The sequence below is a fragment of the Carassius auratus genome, chromosome 34, assembly GCF_003368295.1.
Source record: "Carassius auratus strain Wakin chromosome 34, ASM336829v1, whole genome shotgun sequence".
Lineage (NCBI taxonomy): Eukaryota > Metazoa > Chordata > Actinopteri > Cypriniformes > Cyprinidae > Carassius > Carassius auratus.
This window is the reverse complement of record NC_039276.1, coordinates 11,878,672-11,898,818: the sequence shown is the minus strand read 5'-3', so window position 1 is coordinate 11,898,818 and position 20,147 is coordinate 11,878,672. Positions and strand designations below refer to the sequence as shown.

General features: G+C 36.1%; 1 protein-coding gene across 1 annotated transcript in view; it reads right to left on the bottom strand.

The window, feature by feature from the left end:
• LOC113053752 (heparan-sulfate 6-O-sulfotransferase 3-B-like) overlaps nt 1-18,325 on the bottom strand; it is a 45,065-nt gene extending 26,740 nt beyond the window's left edge. Inside the window, exon 1 of the mRNA XM_026219024.1 lies at nt 17,415-18,325. Coding sequence (XP_026074809.1) covers nt 17,415-17,959 — 545 coding nt within the window. The 5' untranslated portion in view covers nt 17,960-18,325. The remainder of the gene's footprint in view (nt 1-17,414) is intronic.
• Nucleotides 18,326-20,147: the final 1,822 nt, after the last annotated feature.

Genomic DNA, 20,147 nt, shown 5'->3' with positions numbered 1-20,147 from the left:
GGAAACGCAGACGAGAGCAACAGCATCTCTCTCATGACAAAATGTTAAAGTGAACTTACCTACGAGTCCCTGCTTGTCTAGCTGTGTTACACCTATCAGATGTGAAAAGAGAGTGAAGATCACTCCTGCAGAAGTTGATGACCTAGTGCTGGTAATATCCTTTGCTGTAGTGTTTAAAAAATCAGTAAATTATATCATACACTCTGGAGTTCATAAGGGGAGAGAATGAATCATTGCTTCTCTTCTCTTCCACTTATCAAGCCACTTTAAATATAGGTAAGACGTGACAAACAAAGCTTTCTGTTCCATGCCAAGTTTTTCGGTCCTGCCACCATAGTAATGAGTAATGCAAAATTTTGCTTATATACAGTATACTGTATGTATATATATATATATCTTTGTTTATAAAATTGTAATCTTCCAACAATTATCATAATCCATTTTCATCTCTAACACTGTATAGAGAGGTATTCACACTCACATCTTCGTTTTGAAATGCTTTAATTATGTTGAATCTATTTATTTATGCTTTTATTTGTTAGTCATATATTCTCATTATTATATATTCTCATATTGTTTTATAATCATTTTCCCCCTCTGCACACAAGATTAAAGAGTAAATTGCATTTTCAGTGCCTGTGAAGGCCGATTCTTAATATTAATGTAGGAGAGAATAGACAGACATATGAGCTTGAAAATAAGGTGTTTATGGCGAGGCTGTGGTCAAAGAAGCCATTAAAACTTCATCAAACACTCGAGTGGAAAGGAAAGACTTCTTGTGATGCACAAGAGTGACAGTGGAGTTTGTTGAGATGACTTCTGAAAAATCAAAAAAGTCTCTCTAATGAGGTACTAATGATCTTGACAGGCAAGACTAAGGAAAGATGAAATCTCACGTTTAATGTTCCAATAGCATAAAACATATGCATTTGATAATGTTGATCAGCCAGATATATATTTCACTAAAGAAATTTTACAATTTCCCATCAGTTTTTTAGACTAGTACAATTTCATAACCATTAATTTGCCTTTACTTTGCAGAATAATCTCTGCATAATTATCCTCTGTGTCCTGCTCCTCAAATACAGTATATCTCCAGAGAGCCACTGTATCTAAAAGAATATTCTGCAAAACTTTAGAATAATGGTCCATTAGTTAATGTGAGTTAATTCATTAATTAACATGAACAAAAAATTAACAATTCATTTATTACTGTATTTATTCATCTTTGTTAATGTTAGTTAATGAAAATACAGTTATTCATTGTTAGTTCATGCTTAAACACAGTGCATTAACTAATGTTAACAAGCACAACTTTTGATTTAAATAATGCATTAGTAAATGTTGAAATTAACATCTACTCATATTAATAAATGCTGTAGAAGGATTGTTCTTGCTTAGATCATGTAAACTAAAGTAGCTAACTAACATTAATGGACCATTATTCTAAAGTGTTACCGAAAATTCTACAAAAGTTGTTTTTTTTTTTTTTTTAATGGGCTAAGCTGTCTGTCTTCTAGAAACAAACTACAGAACGGTGAAAACTATTACCAATTAAGAAAGAAGACCATTGAAGATACAAACAACAGTGTTAAGAGAACGCTCATCCAGCCATGAAATTGATTCTGTAATAACAAACTAGGGAGATCTGTTTCTCTCTACTGTTAATCAAATCATTTCAAGAAGATGAAAAATCATTAGCTTCCAGAACTACATTACATTCGATACCAACCTGTTGTCCCATTAACCCTGAAAACTGCTCAATAGCTAATTAAGGCAATTACTCTGAGCATGATATGAAACTTAATCAAGAGTGACAGAAACATCTATATTGGTAGCTTCATTATCGTTGACAGCTCTTGGCTGCAGCAGTAATACCAAGGCTGTGAGAAAACGGAGTACAAATGAATCCTGCTTAGCTTTAGGCCAAACAAGAGGGAGATGAAATTTTGGTGTATATCTGAATATGCATCCAATAAGAAGTAACCTAATTTTCTAGCTGCTTGTGTATAATCTGAAAATAATTACTTTAAATCTCTCTACCAGGACAGCAAGAGCTGGATTTGCAAAGAAAATGCATCTAAATCAAGTTGATCCCTGTCTGTGGCCCTGAAGAATCTAGTGCTGTCATTGTATCTTCTCTGCCTGCTGTGGTCTGACACCTCTTGGTCAGCACTTCCTCTGAGTGCACAGTGTGACAGACACCACTCAGGGAGGCCCTGTTACAAACCATCCACACGGAGAGTATTGATTTTTTCCTCTGTCTCATCAAGTCGTTCTCGCCGAGACTTGAACTCAGCATTGCCCTTCATTCAACAACCCAGTGCACAACAAATCCAAATGTTTGCTGCTACACCAGTGCAACTTTTTTTTTTTTTTACATATCAGTGCTACATCACAGTACATGTTTTGTACAGCATTATGGCCCAGCCATGGACTAACATTCCAGATTTAATATAATTTTAGCTTGATATGCAAAAAGTGTGAATATGAGATGATCTAACATCATATAACCACTAAAAATGATCTTGAGATCTATCATCATTTCATGAATAAAATTGACCATCACCCTAAATAAAAGCATCACTCGTGATAGAACACATTTCTCAGATTCCATCTCAACACTTATGAATGCAAATATAACAAATCACAAATGCTTGCTTTTTTGTCACAAAATGTAACTATATAATTGCCCAATTCTTTATATATAATGTTCAACTTTATCTGCATATTTACAGTATACTCGTGTAGGTTGATATATAGGCAAACTTGTATCGTTGCACTCGCAACATGTAAACTATATTGTCATTTATCACCCATCTCTAATCTGCTAAATGTGACTATTACGCATTAAGATATTAAATTATTATAGACTAAAAATTAACATCATGACTTTCTGTAAAGCTGCTATTTCTGACATTTCCCAGATGAATTGCATTAGAAGAGGGGATGAAAGCCTTGCTGGACACTGGACAGCTTTAACTTTGATCTGCCTCCATTAAACAGGAGCGCTGGACAGGTTTATTGCTGTGATTGCAAGTGCCGCACAGTAATTAAACACACTGTCTCCCTCCTCTGCATGCTTCTTTATGTGGAGCGAGAAACCATTTATCAAAGTCATGTATAAACAAGCATCTGTCTATTTTCATTTTGAGTTTCAAAACCCACAGGAACCATATTGCAATGCCAATGTGGATGAAAAAAAATGTCAATGTGGGTAGAAGAACAGACAACAGAGGAGAAAACTAACTCCTTTACTTTATTTTAAATGTGAAGAATGTTTTTTTTATTATTAAATTCAAAGCCCAGAGAAACTGTCTGCCAACATATCTTATATTTTAATATCCATCAAAAAATGTATGACTTAACATAGGCACATAGGCATATTAAAAAAAACATATTTAATAAGATGTCAAGCATTTATTTTAGACGAGATTAAAGGGAGATTTTTTTTTTTTTTTTTTTTTTGCAATAATGACACGTTGTGTTAAAATGTGCCAAAATGCTAAATAAAAGTCAAAGATACCAATATGAACTCAAACATTTCACATTAAATTAAAGACCTACTATCATTTACAAGTTTGTCAGTAAGTCGATATTTTTTTCTGTCTGATGTCTACATTATTATGATTATGATAAAAGAACACAGTTTGCAGGGCTTCTCTATTTTCATGCTATAAAGCAGCTGGATTTTGAACCTCCTATAGTCATCAATGTGGGTGGCCATCTAGTGCAGTCTTTAATGAATACAGTACATGCAAAGATTAACTACCTATATTTGAGCCCAACAACAAATCCATGCATGCCTGCTGTGCTAAAGAATGAATTCATCACACAATTAAAAACTAAACACATTTCACATGACTGACCACACAGCAGGGAAGTGACCTTTAACCTCTGTTCCCTAGGCATTGACACTGCCCCGCTGAGAAGTACAGACAAACAAAACAAAAAAAAACATAATTTTTTCAGGTTGAAAGTCTGTACATTAGACTACCCTTTTTATTGTGATAATTACATAAAGGTCCACAGTACTGTATCGTCCATAAAAATGCAGGAAGCTGAATTCCTCCTCTGAAATGTTCAATAAGGTATGGTACATACGGTATACTGTTTGCTGCTCTGATTGGTTTAATTTATCTCATATACTAAAGTGATCACTATTAAGGTACTACAATAAAAGTGCACCATTCATACGTCTGTGTCAACATAACATAATTTAACAGTTGACTGACACACATCTCAATGTCTGTTTACTGCATTAGTCATCACATTTATTTCTAAACTAATTTATAGAACACAGATTGTTTCAAAACAGTTTTCATTTTGTCACAGACACCAAAAAGATGACAAAAATATTATGATAATATTTTAGTTTCCTTCTATTTTCCTTTAGCCCGTTCACACCAAGAACGATAACCATACAAATACCTATAAAGATAACTATATTAGCTTTACATTCTCCATCTCGTGATAGCAGTATGGATTCTGATTGGCTATCAATATTTTTATCGATCATCAGCTGGGAAAAAATGTTCTGAAAGCAATTTCAATGATATTGTTTCTCTGTGCCTTTATAGTTATAGATGTGGTATGGATTTTGCTGTTCTTTAATACTGAGAAAGATATTTAGAACTATATCTTTATTGTTATATTTATTAGTAATCATTCTTGATGTGAACGGGCCTTAAGAGTCAGAAGTCAATATCCCAGTCAGGTTTCAGTCTTTACCCCCAACAAATTTGTGACAACCAAAAAGGCATCATCAACCAAGCGCCGTAACAACCACCCACAAACCACTCACATTTTCTTCAAAAAAAAAACTGATACCACATGTGGGTGGCAGGTCTCAGTCTATTAGTGGTATAGTCAGCCAAATCTCCAATATTGTCATTATATCATTATTAAATAGTCTTATATTGTAATCAAACTCATCATTTTAAGCAAACATTTGAAGCTCCCAATTGAGGGCATACAGAATGTAGCCTTGATATAAGGGAGGGGGGATCAAAACAACTCCAAAAATAAAAATGATGAAAAAGCTATGTTTATTTTTTAAAGAAAACATTCCCACTAATTATTATTTTACAGAGATAAAAGTAAATAGATCCCATGATACCATGAGCAGAAGTATTGCTATTGATAATGTAAGTCTCTTACTTTTTCCCTCTATTCGGGAGCAATTAGCATTATGGTTCATCATCATCTCTTCTCAACACTGAAAACTTCTCAATCTTATTATCTTTATATGAACATTTTATTTCAACCACTGTCCAAACATTGTGAGCTTATGACACTGTCACACAAGGGACAGGTTTTAGCCACTCTATTTATAAAAGTGATTTTATGTATTATAGATTTTTAATTATTTTACATGTTCTTAGGTCCATTTTATGCCTCTTAATGATTTTAGTGTGTGTGTGTGTGTGTGTGTGTGTTTAAGAACAGTATAGTTGGCCTGTCAGGTTATCAGTCACCTGACAGGAAGCTGGAGCACTATAAGAAGAGCAGCATGGCAAACAAACAAGGAAGCCTTCCACACACACCTGGACCGGGGAGTTACTTTTTTTCTGTTTGTTTGTTTGTTTGACTGGACTTATATTTTTCTGCTCAAACTCATTCTGTCTGGACCACCGGATTGCATAAATGATCTATTCTATCAATCTGGAATTCATGGGTTCATGTTTTTTAGATGTACATTTGTTTATGTTTTGATAAAAAGACTTGAGCACTGTCTGAAGTATGGAAGCATATGGGTAGCATTATTCAATTTGGGATGTAATATGCAAAATGACAATGCAATATGTAAAATGGCAATGCATTTCTGTATTTACATTTACATTTTCCAATACATTTGTGCAACGTTTGGTGCAAAATGAAAATGAAAATTAAATTACATAATTTTCATTTGCCATTTACTACACCAGTTTTAATATGTAAAATGAATATTAATTTTAACGCTTTATAAGTTGCAAAATTAAAATGAAAATGTATTACAGAAATGATTAGATATGTCTAACATGTTAAAGCAAAAACTGTGGCAAAATGATCATTTAAATGCTATTTTTCTTAATTGCATTAACACTCACAGTCAAGACACTTACGATTGCATTTTCATTCGGTGTCCCGCAATGAATGTAGCAAAACTCAATGTGCACATTGAAAATGCATTCCGAGCCGATCACGTGTCCCCGCCCTCGCGCCACGTCAATCATTGTGTGAACAAGGCGGGGCTTACAGACGGTCAGAGACTCAAGTCTCAAGAAGAAGATTCAATCAAGTGAGACAACATGGACAAGACAGTTGGTCCGTGTATGTTTTGATCATTTCGGTTTATGGCTTCAATATTTCATTCGGACTTGTGGGCGGAGCTGAAACGCTGCTTTCATCTGATTGGTCGAATCGGATCGGTTTTCATCTGACAGCCTTCAGCTGAAATGTCTGAAACTACACTCACTGTTAATTAGCATAATATTTGAATCAGATATAGCTGGGCACATAATTCGTGCTGCTGAGACCTGCAAATTATTTCTAGGTTGTAGTATTGTATGAATATTGTCCCACTGATAAAAACAGTGCAAATAGTTCTGTCCCTTTGGATAACAGTAAAGTGGAAATAAATATAGTTAAATTTATGAAATAAAATTAAATAGGATTTTTTGGGAAGGTAAGTCTGGCCAGTTATACAAGCAACACGAGTCGGACGAGTCTAAAGATATGAGCTGAATTGGGTGAAACATTAAAGTTCTAGTCTGTGTCAATTACTCTCATAATAAATAATAATAATAATGTTAACTGTATTTTTCGGTATAAGTTGCATCAGTCCAAAAATACGTCATGACGAGGAAAAAAAACATATATAAGTCGCACTGGACTATATGTCACATTTATTCAAGACCAAGAGAAAACATTACCGTCTACAGCCGCGAGAGGGCGCTCTGGGGTAGGCTACAGGAGCACTGAGCAGCATAGAGCTAATTTTACTATTTTTATTTAGAAATGTAACTATATTCATTTTTACAATTATTTATTAATGTCACACACACACACATACCTAGTGCCTTATGACTTAAAAGATTGAGAGTGGTAAATGTTACAGACATGGAACTGTTCAGTCTATTATTGATTTTAATTTCCACTTCACTGTTATCCAAAGGGACAGAACTATTTGCACTGTATTTATCAGTGGGACAATATTCATACAATACTACAACCTAGAACTAATTTGCAGGTCTCAGCAGCACGAATTATGTGCCCAGCTACATCTGATTCAAATATTATGCTAATTAACAGTGAGCGTGGTTTCAGACATTACAGTGCTTCACTCGCACTGACTCTTTATTTTGCCTGAAAGAATGACAAGACCGAGCTGAAGGCTGTCAGATGAAAACCGATCCGATTCGACCAATCAGATGAAAGCAGCATTTCCGCTCCGCCCACAAGTCCGAATGAAATATTGAAGCCATAAACCGAAATGATCAAAACATACACGGACCAACTGTCTTGTCCATGTTGTCTCACTTGATTGAATCCTCTTCTTGAGATTTGAGTCTCTGACCTTCTACAAGCCCCGCCTTCACACAATGATTGACGTGGCGCGAGGGCGGGGACACGTGATCGGCTCGGAATGCATTTTCAATGTGCACATTGAGTTTTGCTACATTCATTGCGGGACACCGAATGAAAATGCAATCGTAAGTGTCTTGACTGTGAGTGTTAATGCAATTAAGAAAAATAGCATTTAAATGATCATTTTGCCACAGTTTTTGCTTTAACATGTTAGATCTAATCATTTCTGTAATACATTTTCATTTTCATTTTGCAACTTATAAAGCGTTAAAATTAATATTCATTTTACATTTTAAAACTGGTGTAGTAAATGGCAAATGAAAATTATGTAATTTAATTTTCATTTTCATTTTGCACCAAACGTTGCACAAATGTATTGGAAAATGTAAATGTAAATACAGAAATGCATTGCCATTTTACATATTGCATTGTCATTTTGCATATTACATCCCAAATTGAATAATGCTACCCATATGCTTCCATACTGAAGCGCTATATAAAGTAAACATTAAATAACTCATTATTGTTAGTACTACCCACGCAATGTACAACAAAACAACTTTTTTAAGAGTAATACTATCACATGAGTGCTGATGTGTCAAACAGTTGCAACAATACATAAAAAAATACCTTTCCTAAAATTATAAATTTTTCAAGTAAGGAAACTACAGGTTGCACATGAAAGTTTGTGGACTTCTTTGATCACACTATCAATGAACTGACAAAAAATCAAAGATACAAATCAGATGCATTTTAAGAAGTGCTGTGCTTAGTTCAGGCAAACATATCAAATGGTCATGCAAATATAAGCTGTGTCACATAGAATTGCCTATTTATAAACATGCAAATTAAAGACACAATCTGAATGGCAGTCTGCTCACTGAGATCATACCCTGTTCTCAAGCACTCAGCATTCAAAACCACTCAAGGATCATCATGGAAATATCCAAACACACAAAAAAAGACCTTTTACAACAACACTGATGGTCCCATATTCAAGTAACAAAGCTGCAAGATGTGATGCACAGGAAGAAAAGGACCACATCTTTAATTTCTCATATTTCAGAAAGCAGATGGAGAGTTTCGCCAAAGCTTTTGATTCTCATATTCTTCTAGAAATCTATCACTAAATATTGTGATAAAATGGCCCTACCATACAAAATCACAGAAATAAGCTTGAGAAATCGCACCTGTGTCTGTGACAGGGACTGATGTTTAGCCAATCAGAAAACTTTAAGATAGTTTTTCATTTTGGGTGTTTGCCTTTTTCTTTTTTCTTAGCCAGCAGGAAGATGAGATCATATTGAGCATGATGGCATGCAGAGATCACATGACCAACTGCTTCTTGCAATTCAATTTAGTATTATTACCACCACTATTGCTACTACTAGTAGTAAATATACTCAAAACACCTAACACCAAACAATATTTCAATTAATCTGTTATATTGGAAAATATGTCTATATAAGCTATTTCACATATTGTAGTACATATTAAAAAGAAAAATAATAATACATTTAAACAATTGTACTGAAAATTAAAAAATTTAATTATTTGTATTTGTCCGTGTCCATTCCACTTTGTGTGAAATCAAAAACACTAGGAGAAAGAAAATTCAGGGAAAATTAGGTTTTCTGTGAGCAATATAATTTCCTCAGGGAACTTTTGCAAAATATTCTTATTTTGTTTCAAAGTAGCTTCAACATATAGGCTATAATAGTGTTCAACTAAACAGCATTTCACTAGTTCATATCTTTTGGGGCTGCAGTTTTTTCACCCTTAGCCTGTAAGGCACAGCAGAATTGTCAGAGGTTCTGAACAGTACAGGTGGGTCAGATTTAGGTCTTCAGATTAGGTGTTATGAATGTGACTCTATTTTTACCCCATCCCTGTCGTTGCCTGCCCACTCTTCACATCATTTACCTGTCAGCAGGACCATGCCAAATGAGGAAATATGACATTTTACCACGTGGTAGTGATGAATCATGCTTGTTGTGACTTACTTTACAGATACCTTTGGTCAGGGCTGACTGATCACAGTTGAAAAATAACACACAGAAAGCCTCTGAGCTGGCATATTCCCTGTCAAGGTTTGATCTGTCAATCTGTCAAATAAATAGTGCTTCAGGAAAGTTGTGAAAGGGGAGTAAATCCCTGTTTGCAGCAACACTGACATCTGCAACACTAAATTTTCACTGCGCTGGCTTACTTCCAAAACAAAAGACGATAAAAATAAGACATAGACATGATTACCATTCAAAATGAGGTATTATTGTGTGACAGGTTTGAATGAAAAATGTTTCCTCTAACATTAAAAATCATCACTGACCAAGTACTAGTTATTTTCCATGTCTGCTCTATTACTAGAAATATCTCACAGAGATCTTATTTCAAATACTTGTAAGCAATTCTGGTAGATCCCAGAAATAGACTCGGAATCTAATAACTAGACAGCTCTGTGAAATCTTCTGGCTTCAAAAAAGCCACTTTTTAAAACAGGAAATCATTTTAACTCGCAAAGACAACAGAAACGGACTGTTTACACAGTGCAAAAAAAAATCCACCCACATAAATTATGCTGGTAACACAAAACCAGAAGTTTATCTGCCTAGAACAGCAGTTCCACCACTAAAAAATAAATAAAAGAAATCATCTTCATAACTTTGTTATCAAGTTTTGTTGAGGATTTAATATAAGCAATTTTAATAAAAAGAAAAATGCAAGATATTCATTTCTGCTTTTGGATCGTTGAAATCCTTGCCCCAAAGACTTCCGTTGTACTGTAAGTGCATTACTGTAAGCAATTCATGTTCTTTAAAACATACACACACAAGGAACATCAAAAATAATTGTCAGTGGTAATCTGTAGCAGAAACATAAACGTTTTTTTAAAATCTGAAAGATTTTTTATGGATCCGTATAACTATGACCAACCTGAGAAGTGCAGCTCAGTAATTACTTGTGGAGTATTGTAGGCTTCATGGTCTTCTAACACAGACAACAGTAACTGAAGACTGTCTGTTCTCCACAGTAAAAATATACATATAGTCTATATCCCAAAGGGTTCAGAAGTAAATAGATGTGATTCCCAGCAGGTGTCATCTCTATGTGTGACTCATCTGTTATCAAATGAATGTCTCTATGTTTAACACCACTGTGCATAGCCTGATTCTGAGAAAAGCCTGTAATGAAACTCCAACTACTGCTATGGTAATTATGAGAACAAAACATTTATAAATTCACTTTCATAAAGCCAATCTAAATCAAACAAATATGACCCAAACTGGGTCAAAAAAGTTGTCAAAAGAAATGATTATGAAGGTTGCCAATGCGCCACCACATTTACATTGATTTCTCATTTAAGTTTTCGTTTGAGATGAACTGTTGAGCCAGTATAAAAACATGTGCTCAAAACCTGGCTCTTTCCTTGATCCATCTTGGTCTGTAGATGGAGATCCAGTAAATATAACCGAGAATAAATTTACGCTGCCCATTAAGACAGACGTGTTGTCACGATCATTAGCTGGAGTGCCCACGAACTTCAATAGAGGGCACTCCACTCAGGACCATTCCACCCATTAACCACCGGATGTCACCATATCATCACTTGGACACTAGCACCTCTCATACTGTTGCACCACACCCAAACTACATCTCCCATGAGTCTCTGCATCACAATCACCTTGCCACACCTGCACCTCATTCAGCAGCCAATTTTCTTGCCACACCTGCACCTCATTTATGCACAAATATAAGCACCAGTGTTGCTTGGAGATTTGGTTTGCAATATGGTTTAGTTATTTTTTGCTGGTAGAACAAACTTGTGTCCTCTATATATCAAGTTCTTTGTTATTGAACTTGAAAGCTATATCACAATCAGAGTGGTGCAGTTGGTCTGAATTTTAGCATGCATTTGACTGTACTTAAATATGGAAAAGTCTGCATTGTTTTTTCACAAATATAGGAAAAGCATTGTGACTAAATGCTGTTTCGAATGTCACATTGTTTTAACTGTGGTCCACCTAATGAAAAGCTGATAATTTTCCAAATGGATGTTATTTATTAAAGATAATAATAATAATGATAATAATAATGTCTTATTTCACTATAACTTTATATTAAATCATTTAATTAAAAAGTATATATATGAAAATATTAAAGTGGCATACGCTGATTCATCAGCTTCTATTAGTCCCTTCCAAAATGTTATTTTTACCACATAAGGATATAATATTGTCCATTTGAAAATGTAAAAATAAAGAAATTAATATCCTTCAGTCATTTCTTTATAAAATGATATATTGGATATCCCAACTGAAAACCAGACCACCTGCGGGTGATGGATTTATTCTGTAGATTGGAAACTTCTGAGCCAAGTATGTTTGAAACATCATATTGGCATAGGTACAATATACAGTGTTTGATCCACTAAACATATGCAGCCTGTGTTGAAAGAAACACCTAAACATTGGGCTAGAAGATACTGTTTTTTTACATATTTGTAGCTGTGCACATTTCTTTAGTCCTCGATGATTACTGTCCTTTGAACGTAAACTGACAGAGACACTTTATGGGATCATTTGTGAAGCCACGTTGTCTCAGACTGAGTCAATGCTTTACAATAAACTTCCTTTAGTTAACATTAGTAAATGCATTATATATAATAAAAATGTAACTGTTATTTGTTAATTGTGTTAGCTCATGTACCAAAAAAGAATAAAAGATATAAACTTTGCATTTTAATAATGATAAAGGTTTAAATTAAAAATCATGTTAATCAATGCTTTAGAAGTATTGTGTATAAAACCTTTGTAGGTATTTTCTGTTGGCAAATTGACATGAAGTCTTCATACACAACACTTTTGCCCACCCTGTTTTTATAAGCAAAACCACTTAAACATGCCTGGCCTCACCCCGACTCAAACAGAAGCAGTTGACTCAAAAGAAGCACCAACATTCTCTTTCTTGTTAGCACATAATTATCACAGCAAATGGATTACAGCTTTTGCTCCAGAGAATATGGTGACCTGGATTAATGACACGTGAAAGCAATCTCCGGACCCTGCTGCGTCTAACCCACAAGGGCATGCTCAGCCCTGCACCTAATAAACGTCCCATACCAATGAGGATGCACAATGCTCGAGCAAGTCCCCTCCAGGCTGTAAATCCAAAAAAATCTACTTCCCGCAGCCTCATGCATGCTCACAAAGAACCTGTAGGGCTGACAGACCTAGCTGAAAGGATCTGAACATGACAACAGCAGCCATCTAACAAGCGCAGTGATGTGTGGAACATACAAGGATGAACAGGAAGAAGAATTTAAAAGGTGACAAGAAAAAGCGCTTTACCTCTTTGGGAAAAATGGGTGGTGGTGTTGATCTGTGCCCATGCAGAAACTGACAGTAATTGTGTGTCTCTGTGTTGACTATAATTAATAAAATATCGTGCAAGGAGTGTTATTGTGCCAAGAGGATGTCATCCCTTTCTGCGTGTGAGTAATAATGGCCCATTAGTGCAGCTGCAGGTTACTCATTACTGTGATTGTCTGGGAAATGAGGAGCTTGTGAATCTATTTGAACTCTAATTGTTGAGGGGGAACAGAGGACCTTGGCTGTTTGGAGGACTGAATGTTTGGCCTTCCGTAAGAACAACAGGAGATTTTTCTAGGTCTCATTACATTCATGTGAAAACCCTAACCCTAGAAACCATGAAAATTTGTGGGAAGTGGGAAGTCGTGGCCTAGTGATTAGAAAGTTTGAGAGAGTTCGAGAGTTTGACTCCAAACCCTAGGGTTGTGGGTTCGAGTCTTGGGCTGGCAATACCTCGACTTAGGTGCCCTTGAGCAAGGCAGCAAACCCCCAACTACTCCCCGGGCGCCGCAGCAGAAATGGCTGCCCACTGCTCCGGGTGTGTGTTCACGGTGTGTGTGTGTGTGTTCACTGCTCTGTGTGTGGGTGTGTTCACTTGGATGGGTTAAAAGTAGAGCACAAATTCTGAGTATAGGTCACTATACTTGGCTGTATGTCACTTCACTCACTTAAAACTTAACACACATTCAGGTTTTAATATTGATGAGTTGATGTGTTAATAGATAATGTGACTGTGTTTCACCACATGCAGTGGACAAATTTAGTTAAAAAAAAAAAAAAGTTTCATCATATTTAATTAATTCAATGTATGTGACTTCCAATTCAATTTAAATTCGCATTCATGAATTGAAAGGAAGCTAATTCTAAATAGTGCAAAATTCTTCTACAGACATGAATTATATTCTTTTACTTTTCAAATAAACTTAAATTATGGTTTTGCCTGGTGACCAATAAAATGGACAAAAATTGCAATACACTGGGTCATCATATCTAAGGATCTTACATAAGGAATCGCAAAATGCCAAAATGCAGCTTCTCTCTCCATAATGTGCACTGAAACTTTGTAAAATGCCTTTTAGCCTTTATTCAAGTAAGCAACAACACTATGAAAAACAGAACACTGTTTTAATGCTTTTGTGTTCCTAATTATGGACTAGCTGTCTTGGTGTTTTTTGTTTTTAACTGCAAACTAAGAGACTGTTTCTGTAAACGTGCAAAGGTGCTTTAATCTCAGAACCCGTGTGCAGTTGGCTTAGTTAATTGCATCTCATTTCAGCAGATTGCACATTTGTGACTGCCCAGAAACTCCATTTTGGTTATAATGCCAGGGGACTTGGCAAATTTAATTAGTGCTAAAATAAAAAGAGGCAGAGAGAGGTCCTGAAGAGAGGCAGAGCTATAAAGGAATGAGAAAGGAAGGTGAAAAGAATGAGTCAGGGTTTTTTCCAAATCAGGGGGTTTTATCATCTGAACAACATAATTTACCTTGATGTGATGCCTATGGGTATACAATGGAGGGAAAGTTGTGGCCTAGTGGTTAGAGAGTTTGACTCCTGACCCTAGCTAGGGTTGTGGGTTCGAGTCTCGGGCCGGCAATACCACGATTTAGGTGCCCTTGAGTTGGGGTGCCCCCCAACTGCTCCCTGGGCGCCGCAGCAAAAATGGCTGCCCACTGCTCCGGGTGTGTGTTCACAGTGTGTGTGTGTGTTCACAGTCTGTGTGTGCACTTTGGATGTGTGTGACTTGATTTTATTCATGTGATTTGATTTACACTTTAAAAGTAGACATTACATATTATTTGGAAAACTTGCAACAATGCATCGTTTACAATAAGACCAGAAATATGCATTAAAAAGTGGTCAATTTTGTTTTAAACTTGCTTAGCAAGATTCTCTAACTATTGATTTGTTTTGACAGTTTTGACCTGCAAGAGAAATGCATGACTATAGAAGAAGACAAACAACCCAGAATGAGAGACACAAGAAGAGAAGCCTCTCTCCCTTCCATTCGAATCTGTGTCTGTTGATCTGCTGTGACATGGCTGACCTTTTCAGGTCCTGCGATGTGCCCGCACTATTCTGTGCCAGGATAAAAAGGCCAAACCATACCTGAGAATCCTCTCTCATGCTCATTGCTCACAATGGAAAAAAGATCACACAGTCCTTTTGTGCTACTCCACTAATCTGCATTATTAGATTATGAAATACTGTGAGTGCTGTAAATTTCAAGTGACCTTTAAACACAGGAAATAAATGAGAATCATATGTCTGTGAAAAGCCTCCTCCATGCACAGAGTGATCCATCTTAACAGAAATAAACAGAGCTGGGTATAAAGATGAGATTTTCATACAGTCACCACATGCAGTTCAGAGAGCAAAAGAGATTTATTTGCGTCTCCTGGTGTATCTTTAGAGAAGCAATGCGAAGCAGCATTTTGAAAGCACAGAGAGAGCGAAAGATGGATTTATGTTTCATTTAGGCTTCGGTTCTCTGTCGCATACAGGCTGCGAACTTCCAGAATGAGCCGGCAGATTCTGCAGCGATGAATCATATAACTGTGGTCTTGCAGTTTTGGGGTACATGTGTGAATTTCTCTTCACCCGATAAATGTTTCCTCTCTGAAACTTCCTTAAAGGCAACATGCCTTTTTTACAGCTGTTCCTCACATTCAGTATTATTCAGTATTAATATCTTCTTTCATTACATCAAATTATAAATATAAAAATAAATATGCAGGCTGAGCAACTTATTAACTGAACATTAAAATGAGTGGTCAGTGAGTTTTCCAGATGTGTCAAACATAATTCATGGACTAACATTAGATCAGCAAGTAGCCGAGGATGAAGACAAAGCTAATTTATATGCTACAGTATTTATGAGAACAGCATTTGCAGGCACTAAAAACACATGTCTTTTATTTGCTGGCACTTATAAAAAATCTGCATATTTCTGCCATACTAAGCCATCATTTAGTAAACAACTAAAACAACTTTTTAATGGCTCGCTTGTCCAGACTGGCACTATCAGATTTATAGATGGGAATGCTTGACGGCTCAGCTAGGCTTTATGATACCTCATTTAAAGTCCATTACAACACAGGCTCTCAGTCATTTTTGGGAACATAGAATCTGAGAAAGAAAGCTGTGGTCACAGATACTGTAGAAAATATCATTTAGGGCTTGACATTCGGGCATTTTGACAGGTTATCTCTTTGTTGTGCATTTTAATGTGTTTGCCATAAACCATAGGGTGATAAGTTAATAATATCACTGTCACATTAATAATATCACAGAGTGACACAGAGGCCACAGGCAACGAAAACCCCAATTATAACTGTGTTTTCTGACAGGGTAAATATAACTATTTAAAATAGTATGTGAAATAGATTTATCTTTACAGGTAGAAAAGACTAATGATGAACTAAAATACCTTATAAACAGTAAAAAAAAAAAAAAAAACTTACAGATAGGAGTAATGGCATAGTAGATGACTCGGAGACTGGAATAAAAGGAACTTTGATTTAGTAAAGGCACAGAATTCATAAAGTACAGATCTCTTTTGGAGACACTACATTCCACATCACAGGATGGAGTGTCAACTGGTCCAGAAATAGCAACATATCAATGTGGCAGATGAAATATATTACTTTTAAGTTAAACTTTAAGTGCTTTGTTTCAGGGGTGCAAAAGTGGTTGGCACGAATTAGCATCGATTAGCTTGTATCTGAATGCTCCAAATGAACTCAGACCCCATCCAATCGACCTGGACTGAGATACCTGAAGGATGTCTGAGTGAATCATGAACATAAAACTTAAAATATATATTTTCACACTGATAATAACTATAATCGTAGAAGTAAAAAAGGACTATGTACAAAATGGACAAAATGGATGCCTGATTCTACTTTTCAAGTACAGGGACACTGTGAGTGTAAACAAAACTGGTTTCACTTATTAGGACTAAAGAGGTTCTAGTGCACTCTATCCTCACTACATTGCTTAGTGGCGGTTAAAGTGAAGAATTATGATTTAATATAGTACTACAGTAGCCTACACTTTATATTTTTTTCTAAGTTGTTAATGAAGATTATTGTAGTACCTTTTACAAAAATATGAAAAACGATTCGTCCCTTCAAGTCAAAATGACAAGTTTAATTTAATGAACTAATGCCGTTTCTTTTTGAAATTTACTAGCAATTTCTAAGTAAAAAATAGTGTATGATTTTTTTATATTCCCTTTTTTTAAACAGTATAGTCTGATGATTGTGATGCATCATTTGTGTTATTATTAATGAGATCAGAGCCATCTTTTCTAAGAGTGTGAAAGCAATTTTGCTGTGCTTAAAGGGGTCTGAATGGACTCTTGTGAAAACACCCTCAGACTGCATTTTACACTTCATCATTACCTTCATTAGAATCAACAGAGCGGCAAATGAATTCTCCGAATTAGTTTACGAGAGAGAGGGAGGCGCGTTACCTCTTGCGCTTTGGAGACTTCATTTTGTCCATAATCACAGGCACGCAGTTGGTCAGTTCAGTCCAGTCTGCGTGCAAACCGCAACTCCAACCCGTGGAGAACCTCGAGAAGAGCCAGGACTCCTGCTTTCCCGGCCGGTGGCACGTGCATTTCTTCTGTCCCGCTTTGCAGTCGCACGGCTGCTCCAAGCGAATATTCCTGACCAAGTGCCTGCCAAATGTGGTCCCGCCTGTCTTCTGAATATGCAGAAACACAATCACGTCATCTCCCTTGATGTTGAAATCGACATCGCGTGTCAGATCGCGCTCTGTGAAATTGAATTTGGACGCACATTTAGGTGGGCTGTCTTCCTCCGGGTCCTGCTCCAGGTACAGGTCATCGGTGGTCGGGTCTGGAATGGGTGGGGGACCGATCCTAACGAGTTTGTCTCCTGTCCTGAAATGGCAAACCTGACCGCCTGCCGGACAAATATACTGGTACCCAATCATAACAAAAAGAATGGCTAAAATCGGGATGAAAATCCATTTATTGGGTTTATCATTCATTTTAACACAAGGAAATTCTTCATGCAGTTAGTGTGAATCATCATGATCTCCTCTCCAAATCTTCTTCCAGGACGTTCGTGTGGGATCCAGCCCAAAAAACCCATGCCACATGTTGATATGGTAAAAAAGTGTGACATCCAAGGATTCGCATCAAACGTGCTCTTTCACAAAGTTGTAAAAAAAAAGTGCAAGATACCAAACAAAATACAGTTCTGCATAACCAAATTCTGTTCAGTAACCAAACATCGTGGTAATACAAAGAATAAGTCTACAAAACACTGACGTCTGCTGCCTGTGTGCAGATGAAAGGGTTTGAAGTGCCTCGTTGGTCTGTTTTATTTTGCGGAGACTGTTCTCCATCCACCGCGCGACACGCATCAGCGGGATGATGCGAATGATGTCAGTGAGACACCGGTATAGCACGAGCTCTTTCGTAGCACGCAAACAATTTGATCTGCACCTGGTCCCAGTCCAGTGCTCTGCTAGAATTTGCAATAAAGAGTTGCCACTACTGAGAGAATTCGCTGTGTGTGCTATTATTTTCTTCACAGTTCTTTGCACTGTGCAATCTTTGTTCAATATGACTTTGTGGAAAATACTAATAATAACATGTTTTTGGAGCCAAACCTATAATAGGAATTTCGTTTAGATTTTTTTTTCCACAAACGATTTCATGCTGCTCGTTTTATGTTCGACCTCAGACTAGCCATATATTGTCGCATTTAATTTGTGAAGTTTATTAGTAGGCTACCAGGCAATACACTTCTCATGTAAGTCTGTAACTGTCAAATTAGATTTTAGATCTTTGCAGACTAATGTAATATTTCATACTTTATTTGTTTAATTTGTAGACATTTTTTTTTCTTCTTTTCTTGGAAACGACTCACGAGTGATGCAATAGGCGGTTTCTATATTACATGTGAGTTTATCCATTTAGCCTACTTCAGCTTTTGCCAGCTATGTCTCTATCATTCGGTCCATATTCACTCTTCTCCATGCAGCGCCCCCTTTGAGTGCGACCAGAGTGCGAGCTGCATGGTAAGTGCTCTGTATATTTTACCCTAGATAGCTCTTTCTCTGAACGAATTATTTTACAGGAATATAAAAGCTTTAATTCAATTAGCCTAGTAATTAATTCTAATGCAATAAAATGTTAAATACCCTATGGAGTAATTTAACATACAAATCTGAAATATCTAAAATATCAGTCACAATCTCTTCAATATGTTAACAATATTAAATAAACTCATTAATTCAATAATGTACACATAGCCTATATGTAGCCTAAATGTCTATTTCACTATTATCAGCAACTCCAAATTGCATATTGTATAAAAAAAAATAAAAAATGTATAATATAAACATAATAAACCTCTCAAAAATATTATTAAGATTTTATTCCTACTTAAAGGGTTAGTTCACCCAAATAGCAAAATTATGTCATTAATAACTCACCCTCATGTTGTTCCAAATCCGTGAGATCTCTGTTTGTCTTCTGAACACAGTTTAAGATATTTTAGATTTAGTCCGAGAGCTCTCAGTCCCTCTATTGAAACTGTGTGTACGGTATACTGTCCATGGTTAGAAAGGTAAGAAGATCATCATCAAAGTAGTCCATGTGACTCCAAAGGGTCAGTAAGAATTTTTTGAAGCATCAAAAATAAATTTTGGTCCAAAAATAGCAAAAACTACAACTTTATTCAGCATTGTCTTCTCTTCTGTGTCTGTTGTGAGAGTTCAAAACAAAGCAGTTTGTGATATCCGGTTCGCGATCGAATCATCCGATGTAACCGGATCTTTTGCAGTTCACCAAATCGAACTGAATCATTTTAAACGGTTCGCGTCTCCAATACGCATTAATCCACAAATGACTTAAGCTGTTAACTTTTTTAACATTGCTGACACTCCCTCTGAGTTCAAACAAACCAATATCCCGGAGTAATTCATTCACTCAAACAGTACACTGACTGAACTGCTGTGAAGAGAGAACTGAAGATGAACAGACTGACTCGTTATCGAATGCTGAACACCGTACTCCTAACTTCTAAAATATGTTAATTCTGTAAGATATTTCTCTGCCATTAATAAGCTAAACTTTATTTCAAATACTCGGCCTACAAGTCACTAAAATGTTGAAGCTTTTTACCAAAGCGGAAACAATGTATCGCTTTCACGTTTGTGGAGGGAA